Below are 14,035 nucleotides of genomic sequence, written 5' to 3'. Positions count from 1 at the left end.
CGAAATAGAGGTCGATAGCTTCTTTCGTCGCGGTTCCCCGCGGTATTTCTCGTAACTGTGCACCGGTGACGGCGGTGACCACAGCCGTGTGCTGTTTACCCTATAATTAGAATGAACGGGGATCGTGAGGAGCGAGCGAGCGCGTCGAGGAACCGGAAGCGGACCACAACGACGGTAACGGGAAAAGCTACGGAGAAAGTGGAACCAGTCCGGGAATCTCTCACTTTGTTTGCCGCTCGCACGTCGTAAATATATACGCGCGACAATGCACACTCGCACTTACTTACCCTCAACTTCAGCCATGTTCGTCGTTAGGGGAAACATTGGTCGTTATGGGAACGCCGCATGCCAATCCCTCCTTGGAGAACAGCCACGAAGCTCGAGGTAGAATCGCACTTCTCAAAACCCTCTCGCAATATTTTCAATTTAAACCAGCGCATAAAAGAAACTCTGTGTGCGTAAATTCTTTTATATAAAACTATAATTCTTTTATGTAAAACTAAAAAGACATATGAGAACTGAACTACAAAACATAAATCTCTGTGTTGAAAAAATATATATACAAGTTTTTATATAGACTTTAAGAAATTAAATTAAGAGTACAGAGATATACAGGGTATTCGCAGAAAAACATCTAGATCGTAAATACTTAATGTAAATATTTTTTATAAAAAAAAGAACACAGCTATATAGCTCAAGCAGAAATAATTTTGAAGATATCAATGTTATACTAATATATTTTTCTAATATCTTATTTCTGAAGTCAGAGAGTTGGAGCTTATAGAATTTACAGTGTTCAAATGTTGAACGCTGATGACATCTGTCATTCAAAGAGATCTACAGTCGAGAACATTGCGCTTTCTGTACGCGTCAGCTGATCGCCACGCATGCGTCAACATGTGCAGATGCACATGATTTCACCCAAACTCCGATTAATATAATATCTAAAATTAATTCAATTGGCACGATTACTTTATTATTACAGAATGTTTAATTATGTAATTTATAATTTCTAATATGATCTTTTTTTCATAATTAACAACAAAAATTAACTTTATTTATATAATAATTATATTAATAAAATGGTATCTTATACAAATATTGCTTTGATAAATTAATCACTGATATATGTTGAGATTATTTATTGAGATTGTTAGTTAAGCACTCATTAAGATTTTTCATTTTGCTTATATTTTGCGCATTTTATTTTCTTGTTTAGTCTCTTTTTTAATACCAAATCATAAAAAATGTTCGAAAAAGTATGAATAAAATAAATTTCTTGGTGAGGGATCGCTCTACATCATTTTGACTGCATTATAGGTATAATTATGATGCATTTTCTATGAAAATTCCAAGTTTCCTGAACTTGTTTAAAAGAAATTACAACTTTGATTTAAAAACAGGCACCGATTTCTTCCTTTTAAATTTCGCGGGCTCGTGACGATGACATGTCATCCAAATCGTATTATGACGTTAACCTTGTCCAACGATAAACGCTGTTTATTATGCCTTGGAAGCAAGTCCACGTCACAGTATAAGTCGGTGTTGTCGAGTTCAAAGTACGCGATACACCTTGCATCAAACTAACCTAAATTTCTTATCTAGAATCTAGTATACAAAGTACAGTGTCGCGACGAAATGATAGTTTTCTCGAGATTCATTACCAAAAACGGCTTCGCCGTTTCTCAGGTATTTTATATTGCAATTATGTGTTTAATCTAAAAGAAAACTACATAATTATATAATGTTCGTACGACATCATCATTCGCGATTTTGTACGTTGCACTTTGCAGTGTTGTGTGCGCGTCGCCGTCACGGAACTATTTTATTCGCACATGCTTGATGCTGATTGGTTTGTAAAAGTGCGTTCCGTATCGCGCATGATGTGCATGATGCATCCATTGTCCTTGTTTAACATTTGGTGAGCAACAAGGATAAACGATGCATTATGCGCATCATGCGAGAAACGGAACGCACCCTAAGAAAACGAAGGAATTGCGGGAATATTTCAAACAAGGCGCGAAAATCCGAGTTCTCACTAACTAATACTGTGATATTATCGATAATTATTGATTTAAATTGTTGATCCGTAATATTATTCAATATTGCAGGGAAGATATATCGCAAGAACATTATCCACCGAGAAGAAATATGTGGAGACAACTGAAAAAAATGGGGTAGAAATATTATTTATTTTTACTCCTCTAAGTCCATTTCTACTAACGTAAATTAACTTATTTAATCTCGATTTAATTTACTCTCTATCTTTTTCTAATTCTTAGGACAAAAAAAAGATAAAAAAAGCAAATTGAAATTAAAGTTAACCTACATTGATAGAAATGGACATTATAATTATATTTCTTTTTATTCCATATAAATAATTTAATTCCAACTCTATTAATTATTTATATATATTTATTAAATTTGTGATAATTTAAAAACTTAACACTTGAAATTTTAATTATTAGTATTATAGAAATTATTAAAAATTTTTGTTTATTTACAATATTATAGCAATAAATGTTGCCAAATTTTGCTAATTTACAATCCCTAGTAGTAGTTATAATTACGATTCAGCAACTATATTAATAATTACAATTATCCATTTTTCGATACTCAAAAGATCATCAATTAACTTTATTTCACAATCAGGTCAGAACTATCCGTTTGTGCGACTCTTCTTCGCGCAACTCCCTATCGCTAGGAATGCTAAAAACTTTGGTGACAGAAATCAAGAGAGATGAGGACAACAAGGACCTCCGGTCGATCGTACTGATGTCTGAACCAGGAAAGGTGTTTTCTGCCGGGCACAATCTGAAGGAACTGGTTTGTAGCTATGGTCTCACTTCCGCATAAGAGCTCCTCTTCGCACAGAAAAAAATATCATCGGCTCACATCGTTTAGACGGTTACGGACACCAAGTCTCACAAGGACGTGTTTGAGATCTGTTCGGAGTTGATGCGGGCCATCAGTCAGAGTCCGGTGCCAGTAATCGCAGCGGTGGACGGTTTGGCAGCCGCAGCCGGCTGTCAATTGGTTACGGCGTGTGACATCGCGGTGTGCACGGAAAGAAGTTCGTTCTCCACTCCAGGGTACTCTCGCAAAATTTTACTTTTCATGATTTATTGTCACATAATTATTATCTTATTAATATCATATATTATTGATTATATTATTTCAATATTATTGAAAATGTTACTTATTATTTTTTATTCCTTGCCTTTCACAGAGCGAATGTCGGGATATTTTGCTCGACACCGGGTATACCACTGGTACGCAATGTGCCAAGGAAAAAGGCAATGTACATGCTGTTTACTGGATTCCCTATATCCGGCAAAGAAGCTTCTGAATGCGGTCTCGTTAGTAAAGTCGTGGCGAACGACAAGCTCGGTAAGTCACCAACGAAAAATAATGAGAAAGATTAGAAAAAGTAATACAAAAATTAAATCGAAAAGTAGTAAATTAATTTTAAATTATTTTAAGAAGTTAAGTTATTTGAAAAGAAAAAACTATTAGAAATTATTTTTGTAAAGAGACAGAAAATAATTACCTTTTTCTTTTTATTATCTTTTTTTAAGAGTTCATAAGAAAACACACACACACACACACACATTTCCGAGAATGATATATTAACATATTCGCAACCGTTGACAGTGTTATTACTTCTTTTTATAAACTATGTTTAACTGGTTGATCTAAGTACATTTCTTAAAATATATAGCGATAACTAGCTGTAAATATGTTATCAATGTAATGCTGACTAGTTAAAAATTTTACAAAAGCATTGCTATTGATATAATAACATGTCTTTTTATATTTGAAGTTTAAATTGATTAAACAGAGTGTAGTTTCAGCAGTTAGTTTTATCTTGAAAGAAAAAAACAAATTTATTTACGTAGTTTCGACGAAAAAAACACGAAAGATTAATATAAATTATTTTCGTAGTATTTTAAGTGTTTTAAGTACTTACAATAAAAGGTAGATATTTAATTTGTAAATTTTGCATAAATCTTTTACATTTTCAAAAATATCTTATAAAATATTTATAAATATGAAATTATATTTTTATATATAATTCAAAGTATATAATTAATTTTTTACGTAAAAATGTTTAACTAATTTTTTCGAGTATACATATATGCAATTAATTTTAAAACTATCTTGTTTTTAAACATTTCCCGCTTTTAATTAGACATTTTCTCTATTTTGGCTTGTAACAAGTAAATTTTCTTCAATTTTAAAGAACAAGTAGTTACTTATACAAGTAGTTACTCTAATATTAGAGCAAATCTTATAGTTTTATTCTTATTTTAATGACAATTCTCCCTGCGCGGCAATATAGCTGTACAGATTTAAGTTTATTATATCGGGTTTTTAATTTTGGAAAAGTTTCCGATTGCGAAAGTGTTAACATATATTAATATACATATATTAACATTATTAATATTATAAATATATTTATATTATTTTCATTTTTTATTTAATAAAAAAGCAACGTATTTACACAATTCATTTTTCACTTATCATGACGTATACATTTTCATGTATCTTATCCAGAGATACGATACATAGTGTCTCGGCACTAAAGTTATATTTAACTTCGATTACAGACGAGGAAATTCGTCGAATTACAGACGCAATTAATATAAAGAGCCGCTCGGTTGTACATTTTGGTAAAACATTCCTGTACGAACAAATTACTCTTGATATATCAACAGCATATACTCTCGGCACCGAAAAAATGGTAAATAATCTGAAAATGAAAGATGCTCAGGAAGGAATACAAAGTTTTCTGGAAAAGAGGAAGGCGAATTGGTCCCATGATTTAGAGTAATTGATTATATTATATCTAACATTTCTTTTATTATATGTAACATTGATTATATATAACATTTTTTTAGATGTAAAACCTTCTTACAATTGATATTACTGTATATATTTTATACTTGTATATAATTTCAATAATAAAATAATTAAAAAGACGTTTTGTACATAATTTTCATCCCTGTGAACAATGTTCATAGTTCAATCCATTAATCATTGAAATGTAGGAAATCATTGATTAAATATTAGATTGATTATTATAGAATCAAAGTTCAAACGATAATAATACCTCTCTCTCTGTCTCAAAATTTAATAAAAAAATATTTAAAAATCGTTAAAATTCATAATAATTTCAAAAACTTCCGTGCGACCATCATAAAAAATTACAATATTTGTAATATCTGTATCATTATTATCGTTTTATTATTTATTATCGTGCATTATTAATCGATAATCTGGATTTTCGAAACTAAATTTTCAGATGTAATTATTTATTAATACAAATGTTTGAACATTGCGGAATTTTTTGAAGCAAAATCTGCTTTTGTTTTAATTTTGAAAGAATCAGAGTTTTAACAATATCCTTAATTGCAGTTTTTAATTATTGTCATTATTTATTATATATCGTTCTACATATACATATAGCTTGCTTTTCAGATGTTTAAATTACACGAGATCTGATGATTCAATTTTATATATCTATACAATAAAAACAAATATCGTTATTGCGCATTACTGCGCATGTAGTAAGTTTTGATTACATAATTATCGAAGACAGCAAATCTCGCGAGGCAAATCCAGAAAATGAAAATCCACTTTACATTTAACAAACAAGCTAAATATAATCATTATAAACATAAGAAGATACTTAAAACACTGATGAATAAATATAAAATTGATAGCTTCATTATCTAATCAAAACTATTTTTATTATAACTATTCAAAGGGTTTATATTCTATGAAAAAAGTAAATACATTAATAAGAGAAAAGGAGATTTATATTTAAGTAAAATTATAAATCCTTAATATCAAAAGTAAATAGTTTATAGATTGATATCTTAAATTGAAACTAATGAAAATTAGGAATGCACCGGATCGTAAAATTACCGAATACCAAAAAGAATATAACATCAGATATCCAGTATCCGGACAAATATCCAGGGAGATAATTTTTCGAGTCGAATATCCGATATTTTCCGAATATCCGACCGGATTCCGCAACAATATCTTCTTTAAAAAAAAACTAAAGAAAAAAATTATAATTTTGCAACAATATCTAAGATATTATAGTATTGAGTATGCATACTTATTTATAGAACATTTATATAATAAAAAATTCAACAATGTAATGATATAAAATTTTAAACCGGATGTATTCTCGGATATAACTAATAATATCCGACATCCGGATAGTAAAAAAGTGTGGGATAATAACGGATATCGGATATTCTTCCGATATCCGGTGCATCTCTAACGAAAATCATAATAAAAATATGTAAAAAATTGGTATTAAATTCTCTCCATGTAAATATTCTATTGACTTATTTACAAATCTAGTTTAAATGTATTGAAGTATAAAAATTGTATATTAAATACAATGAATGTGTGAATTCATATTATAGACATTAACTCATATTTAATGTTGAATGTTTCCTTCGATTTGTTCATGTAAAAATCTAAAAGTATGCAATTATCTGTCTTCGTATGCTTAAAAAATTACCATATCGTAAAATGTATACATATATGCATAATAACATTCAGTGAAATGTAAGAGTAAAAAAATATGGAAAAGTATGAGTAAGTATATCGTATTTGTGGCACGTGATATTTTTTAATTATTTTCCAGAAATTATGTTATGTTTATAATTATGTTTTTTTTTATTTTATAAAATTATTTACTTTTATAAAAAAGTAAATATAATTAAAAAAGTATAATTATCAATAAATCCAAATTTTTCATTTAACAAATGAACTTGTCTTGTCAAATTGCAGATTAATTAAAACACATTGATCAGAGGAATATATATATTTATTACACAATTTGCCCAATCATTTGCTTTATTCAAATGCAATAAATATAAATATCGAAGCACGCACAAAACGTCACTGCTATATGTTGATGCAACCATTGATGCAACCGTCCTATTTATGATAAACGACAAAGGAAAAACATTTAACACAAGGAAAGTAACGTCCGTAATAAGATTCGTAATGATAAAAAGCACGGACATTTGTTCTCGGTCTTGTTTTGATAAATTTGTTTATTACGTCTTGCCCTCCTTCTTGAGAAATCTTCGTTTGTGGTCTTCATAGCAGGCTAATATGAAAAATGATGTTCAGAAAAGATTTTCAATGTTCTGTCTGATAAACGATTTGAATCGTTTTCGATTGTATTCAAATAATAACAAATATAATCTCTACGCTTACAATTCAATTGAAATATTAATTTTGACGCTCGTTGTTTAAATAGTTTTTCTTCTTCTACAGTACGGTATTATTCGGATTTAAGTTTTGAACTCTTGTATTATTGCATCAGAATCAGACTACGACACTGGAGTTCTTGCTCATTGAAGACGATAAGACCGAGTCCACGGTGGTCGGGCAACGTCAGTGTCTCGAAGGCCGCCGATATGCCGTTCTTATTATGACGAATAAAAAAAAAACATCTCTCTTTCTCTGTCCGTCTCGGTCCCGTCATCTTCCTTGCTTTCTTCCCTACCGAGCTTATAAGTGATGACCGCCGTCGCGTTGGGAACCAGTAATCACGTTGGATTATTTCGGAATAGATCCCGAAGTCAAACAGAAGCTACGCACAACGAGTCACAAATAACAAACAAATAGCGACGCAAAGCGGAAGTACAGTCTCTCGTATGTCGACGACAAAGACAAGGCTTTCCTTTGGTTGATGAATCTTACCGAGACCACCATCGTTGGCGGCTGCCTGAGGCTTGAAGCTTCCCGGAGGATCGAAACTCGAAGGACAAATCGAGACAAGAAAAGAGGAAGCACACCGAAGACGAGCCTGGCGACGGAAAGACAATTTACGAAAAGGCAGATAACGGAATTGCTTTTCGAGAATTGCATCGGTCAGTTGGATTTGGCGAAAAACGTAGAAAATATTTATTCAAATAAAAGCGCAACTTTAACAACGTTTGCGAACTCCTTTGAGTTTTTGCGAATTTAAAAAGGGATGAAATGCACATTTAGATTTTAGAGAACAAAAAGAAGAACAAATAAAGTATATATAAAATATAACCAAGATAAATTATATATTATTATGTCAACTGGGCGTGATTGCGATTTATTATTCCTGTATGAAACGGAAACGTGCTTTGACATTTATAATATTATAAGTAGTGAAGGGGCGTAATTATCTTTATGATCAAAGATCACGTTTTGTAAGTTGGCGAAACAAAATAAGTAGATCGAATTAATTTTAATATTTGTATTTGTTATTTACATTTATTTCGCAATTAATGGATTTGAAACTTGGATATGTAGATAGCAACAAATTCTTACGTTATTATTAAGTATAATTTTTTTTGTTATATATTTGTATATATTGTTCTGCTAACTTAATCTTCCTTTAGCGAAACATCATTTTTTAAGAAAACTTACACAGAACAAGTTTTTTCCTCTGACACCTTTTCAGCAACAAATAAAAATATTAGTTAGCAGAATTGGTTCTGCTCACTTTATTCCGTTTACTTATAAGACGTACAAAGATCAAAGCTTAACGATATGAAAGGCATGATAATGAGACATAAATAGCTATGAATGTATAGGAAGATATACGTAACCCACATACATGCACATAGATATAATATACACTATAGTTGTACACAGCAACTCTGATATTATTTTGATTCACATGACTAAATTCGAGACATACGTATTTCCTCCTTAAAAAGCATTTAATACCTACTAAATTATTACTGAACTAATTTTCTCTTTTGAAATTAATAGGATCTCTTGAGGTATTTTTTGATAATAAAACATGCATATATCGCAATTATTGCATACATATTCATTATAGACGTAACAATTTAATTGATAAAATTCAAATAAAATCGTTATACCGTATAAAATTACGAATTAACTACTAGTAATTTCAATTTGTTATCAAGAAATATCTTAGCATAAATAATGTCATTAATAAAGAGCAAATCAATTTATTAGTTACTATAATATAAATGTTTTATAAATTCAATTATTACGAAAAGTATTATATGTAAAATATTAATACTGTAGGAATATCAAACTTTAATCTATGTACAAGAAACATTAATTATTTAATCGTTACAATAAATTATTTATAAAATAACATTCAATTTTGTAGACTGTGGAAAAATGGCTTCCATTCCGCAGGGTGCTTTCGCAGTGTGTAAAGTTCGCTATAACGAGGAGCAAACTGTTTCTATGATGAAGAAAAAAGAAAAAACTGAAGAAAAGAAGGAAAACGTATTCAATCCGAGGCCTCCTCTAGAGGGTAAGTGAAAATGTTCTTATTTAGTTTCACTATTTTTATAAATTCAACTTTCGTTTCAGACGGATACACATCAATTTTCTTAATTTAATTTATACTTGTACATTTGATTTTTTAAATATGTAGGTTGGGAGCTAATGCCACTCAAGTACAACAGTAAACTGATGAATAGCATTTGGGGCTTGTACAATCGCTATTCGGTGCACAATTTTAAGAAGAACACTGACGCCGAGGAGGGGGCCCGCGGTGGGGTGGCCGCGGCAATTTGGGGCACCATTTTGGAGAACCAGCCCTCAACCAATGCCGCCGTCACCGCCACCGTGGAAGCCCCACAGATCATGAGGCCCAGAAATCGCCTTTAAAATTTTTAACGCAATGCTGCCATGTAACTTCAAAAAATCATTGAAAAATAGTAGTTGAGAATGAGCAATTTATGCGCATAATTACAATAGAAAATGGGATAATAAATAAATATATGTATATATATATAACATATATATATATATAACATATTTTAAAAATACGTATATACGAAAGATGTATTAGTAATTATACGTATATACAAATTTGATTGAGGCTTCTAAATGGCCATTTTAATGCTTATACTGTGAGATTTCGCCTTACAATTTGTTATTATCATACTATTTCAATATCATTGCATATAACGCGTCGTAAATTGTTATTCGTTTTGATTCTAAAAATCAGACTGTTGTTTATATCTATAATAAGGCAGCACAAAAATCAATTATGCTATTTGCAACGCAATAATCAAGAAAGACTTTGTAGCAGTATTTAAATGTTTATTTTGTTTAGAAATTTGTTTGAGATATCGATTCAGTTTCTGATCGATTAGTGTTGGGAATAAAAACTTTAAATAATTCCCATTTTTTCAAATAAAAATTTGCGTAAAAATACGAATATTATGAAATAGTGCGAAATTGAAAACGCATTTGAGCAACTACAGTGTGAAATATCGCGAAATATTCACCTTACATGTACACGTATAGTAATTAATAATGACCTATGTGATCGCTTTATGTATTTTTGTAATAAAGTAAATACTAAATAAATAAATAAACTACATATGTCAAACGTTAATATAATACATATATTATGTTACAATAATGAAATTTAATTAAATAAAAATTTGACATCTTAGAGAATATTTCTTCAGCGATAATTAAAATTGTAATTTCTTTTATCGTCTAGGGGTCTAACCATCCTGAAACTTTGAAAAAAATCGAAAAATTTGTTTTTGCATTTTTTAAAAGTTTGAACTTTTAAGAATATTTTAAGCCAAGACCGATGTCAAAATACCAAAAATTGGCCAAATTATAAGAATTTATAGAGAGGCGAATCAGGTTACCGTGCGCGAGAATAACAGCGCGGCCGTTGATGCTAATCGAGAAGCCACTCTACCTGGGGCTCTATTCTTGAAAAGAAACGTATACGTAACGTATACTGTAGCATTTCCCTAGACTTTCGTATACGTTTCTTTTCAAGGATAGAGCCCCTGAGCGTCTTTTGTGTATTTGTATGTCGTGGGCCACTCCGTGGCCATTTTCTAGAAGTTGAAGGCGAGGTGTATGGTGCTGGAATAGCAGATTAAAGGTAAGGCCATTTTATTATATAAAAAAATCGTTTCGAATCTTCTTTTGCATTTTTCTCGAAACCATGTTTTTCAAGACGGACATAAATTTTTCTCCGAAACTATAATAATCCGATTGACACTTAAATTTTGGCAGGGATATTCTTAAAAAGATTATTTATTGTGTAACGTACGATTTTTTTGATATGTTAATCCGTTTATTTATAACAAACTTTTTAAGTTGTCGTTTTAAGATGAAAAAAAACTTTTTTTTTTTCAAATCGAGCTACTTTCTACATTTCTCAAGAAAAAAACCCTACGTTACACGATAGCTGTTACATCTGTTTACAAGAAACTATTTTGTTTTTTTTATTTCAGATTACTCCCGCCCTTGGAAATGTTACACCCGTCCGATCCCGCCGCGACGAAGGAGTTTTGCGCGAATTGCTCTATAAACTTTTTAATTAATCTATTTCAAGAAAGTAATACAATATACTAAATTTAATTAAGTAATTGGATTCCTTACAGTTACATATAAAAAAATTAATTACAAAAGAGCTAATATGGAGTCAACGCTGTAAGTGGTGCGTAAATTCTTTCTAAATTATTACTTAACAGATGATATACAAATAATATACATTTGTCAAATCTGTTTTGAAATTTACAAATTTACAGTTTGAACATTGTATATTACACATATGAAATATAAGTTAATTTTACGCAATAGGTAATTTAAAAAAAAAATCTTAATTTTGTGCTTATTTTAGATCCTGTCAGGGTGGTTAGATCTCTTAAGTAGCTATTATATTGCTCAAATGATTAATTTAATTCACGTTTAATTGCAGATAAAAACTTTTATAAATAAAAATTTCTATATAATCGTTATTTCTATATAGTGCATCCGAAAGAGAGTTGATAATTTCGTATCTATGTTGATACAATATATATTATATTATACAAATTTAAATATTAGTTTATAAATTAATTATTGATTGATTTATAAATGAAAGGAAAATTATTTAAAATTTCAAATTATTAAAATTATTAAAATTTCAAATCATATATAATAATTTATCGCTCCCTCTACAGCACAAAAGCTGCAACAACAATGCTACAACATTGCAGCAATATTGCACGTTGCATGAATATTACAGCGTTTTATTGTAACGACATTGTTAGGGGCTCCGCACAATAAAAGGAACAGAGAACAGAGAATAAGAATACACAGTGTGTATTCCACAATACATGATTTCTGATAGGTTGAAATTCTTATTCTCTGTTCTCTGTTCCCTGTTCCTTTTATTGTACGGAACCCCTAACACTAACATTCTGTAATAACCAAACAACAACAAAAAAAAAAATTTCTGTCCATATTAAAACAAAATACTAGAGATATTACTTATTTTCTCAAGTTAATATTGATTAAATTAATCGAAGTTTAGTCAAAGTAATCTATAATCCCTGATGTCACTGACTCAACTATATTACTATAGTTACTACCTGCCGGCAATTGTAGCGACCTAGCGAACTTCACGATGTTCCATGTGAGACGTTGGGCGCGGAAATCGATCTTTTGATTTGTAAAAAAGTTCGATCGGTATGGGTCGTCGAGAGCGCGTTTTATCGAGACGGGATCACATTTACTAATATAATGGGCGTCTATAATTAATAGAGAAAAAGGACGAAAGAAATGGCTCTCTATGACAATCAACATTGGCTCCTGTCGCACATCAGAGACAGTTTTCTCGCGACGGACGATACAGGTATATACTTCTGATAAATTTAGGTTAGAATCGTCGGCAGAGGCATTACTCCGATCCGAAAATATTCTGAAATAATATTTCCGATGATGTCGATGACTCATGCTTATTGTAAGATAAATTAAATTAAAATGAATTGTTCATATTCATATATTAATGTGATTCAGTAAATAACCCAAATGACTTAATAGATAGTATTATGTTCTATATTACAATTAATTTATTTAAAATTGTAATTATTTTTTGCTGTATATGTCTTATATTACTCTTGGGCTGTGTTCTGATATACATTAGTCAGTACTGCAAATCTATAATTTATGTATATCATATATTTTCATATTGACAATAATGTATATCAAAACATAACTTTTTGATTGAAAGGTATGTGCGACATGGTGATACTAGGGGAGGATATTCCTAAGCAGTTGAAGAAAAACAGTACCTTGCAATGTTATCCTGGTATGGAAGAAAGTGACGACGAAGATTTAGATGTGATGGCAGAATCATATGACATACAAATGGGTACATACTTCTATTTTCTATTATTTTATGTAAGAGTATCATTTAAAATCCTAATTGGAATTAAGTCAGTTTGAGTCCATAAAATAATTTTTATAGCATAATTTGTTATAATTAAAACTAAATTAAAGTGCAATTATTTCTATTGAATTGCTTAATTATGCTTTTTTTTATGCGTTGTTCTAGAAATGCCATTCAGTCACAGACAGAGATCTAATACTGCACAAAGATTAGAGAAAATGGATATAGAAAGGAAAAAGGCCGCCAAAATCAAACATGTTAAATGGGAACATAATCTTAGTGCTGTGACGCCTGCAGATCAATCAGATCTATTTCAAAGAAAAGATTTTCGTAGGAAAACTCCACTTAAAAAAGGACAATCTCTTTTGTCGGAACAACTCGAAAAATGTCCATATTTACCACCAAATCCATTTAAAGAATATATCAAATTTGATGGCGACGTATGTATCCATTTTTTGTTTCCCTCAAAAAGTTCATTTCCAAAAAAAACCTCTTAAAAGAAAATTATATATTACAAAATTTAGCAAAAAAAAATGGAAATTATGAATTATAAAATTATTCTTATGAGCTTCATTCTTGAAAAACATGAACAAAACTTTGCAATATTAAAAAAATTTCTTTACGCAGACACAAGTGAGCGTTCCTGTGAGAAAGTACAGGATATTCATGTGTATGTTGCCGAAAGAGGACAGGACGTATCCGCTTCAAGCAGCGGTGATAGTAACAGCACGAGTGTTGGACTTTATTGGATTAATTTGTTACAAATATGCAATTGAACATCCCGACCATAATTTGAAGTCTGTAACAAGTTACTTTATATATATATATATATATATA

The 14,035-nt window shown here is 30.4% G+C and overlaps 3 protein-coding genes across 3 annotated transcripts in view; all 3 read left to right on the top strand.

Moving 5' to 3' along the window:
* Positions 1 to 1,538: 1,538 nt before the first annotated feature.
* On the top strand, positions 1,539 to 4,834 carry LOC108771123 (enoyl-CoA hydratase domain-containing protein 3, mitochondrial). Its single transcript, XM_018523032.1, has 6 exons — positions 1,539 to 1,689; positions 2,112 to 2,177; positions 2,653 to 2,826; positions 2,905 to 3,092; positions 3,230 to 3,390; positions 4,611 to 4,834. The coding sequence occupies exons 1-6, from the start codon at positions 1,639 to 1,641 to the stop codon at positions 4,832 to 4,834; spliced, it is 864 nt and encodes a 287-aa protein (XP_018378534.1). The 5' UTR covers positions 1,539 to 1,638.
* Positions 4,835 to 7,425: 2,591 nt separating this feature from the next.
* On the top strand, positions 7,426 to 9,765 carry LOC108771126 (uncharacterized). Its single transcript, XM_018523034.1, has 3 exons — positions 7,426 to 7,910; positions 9,164 to 9,313; positions 9,437 to 9,765. Exons 1-3 carry the CDS (start codon positions 7,730 to 7,732, stop codon positions 9,670 to 9,672), a joined length of 567 nt encoding a protein of 188 aa, XP_018378536.1. The 5' UTR covers positions 7,426 to 7,729; the 3' UTR covers positions 9,673 to 9,765.
* Positions 9,766 to 12,363: 2,598 nt separating this feature from the next.
* The window catches only part of Sin1 (SAPK-interacting protein 1), a 3,112-nt gene continuing 1,440 nt past the window's right edge, over positions 12,364 to 14,035 (top strand). The window contains exons 1-4 of the mRNA XM_018523056.1: positions 12,364 to 12,661; positions 13,040 to 13,180; positions 13,364 to 13,638; positions 13,826 to 14,024. Of these exons, the coding sequence (XP_018378558.1) occupies positions 12,589 to 12,661; positions 13,040 to 13,180; positions 13,364 to 13,638; positions 13,826 to 14,024 (688 nt within the window). The 5' untranslated portion in view covers positions 12,364 to 12,588. The remainder of the gene's footprint in view (positions 12,662 to 13,039; positions 13,181 to 13,363; positions 13,639 to 13,825; positions 14,025 to 14,035) is intronic.

The sequence above is a fragment of the Trachymyrmex cornetzi genome, unplaced genomic scaffold (genome assembly GCF_001594075.2).
Source record: "Trachymyrmex cornetzi isolate Tcor2-1 unplaced genomic scaffold, Tcor1.1 scaffold1399, whole genome shotgun sequence".
Taxonomy (NCBI): domain Eukaryota; kingdom Metazoa; phylum Arthropoda; class Insecta; order Hymenoptera; family Formicidae; genus Trachymyrmex; species Trachymyrmex cornetzi.
The sequence above is the reverse complement of the archived record's forward strand: the minus strand, read 5'-3'. Positions and strand labels throughout refer to the sequence as shown.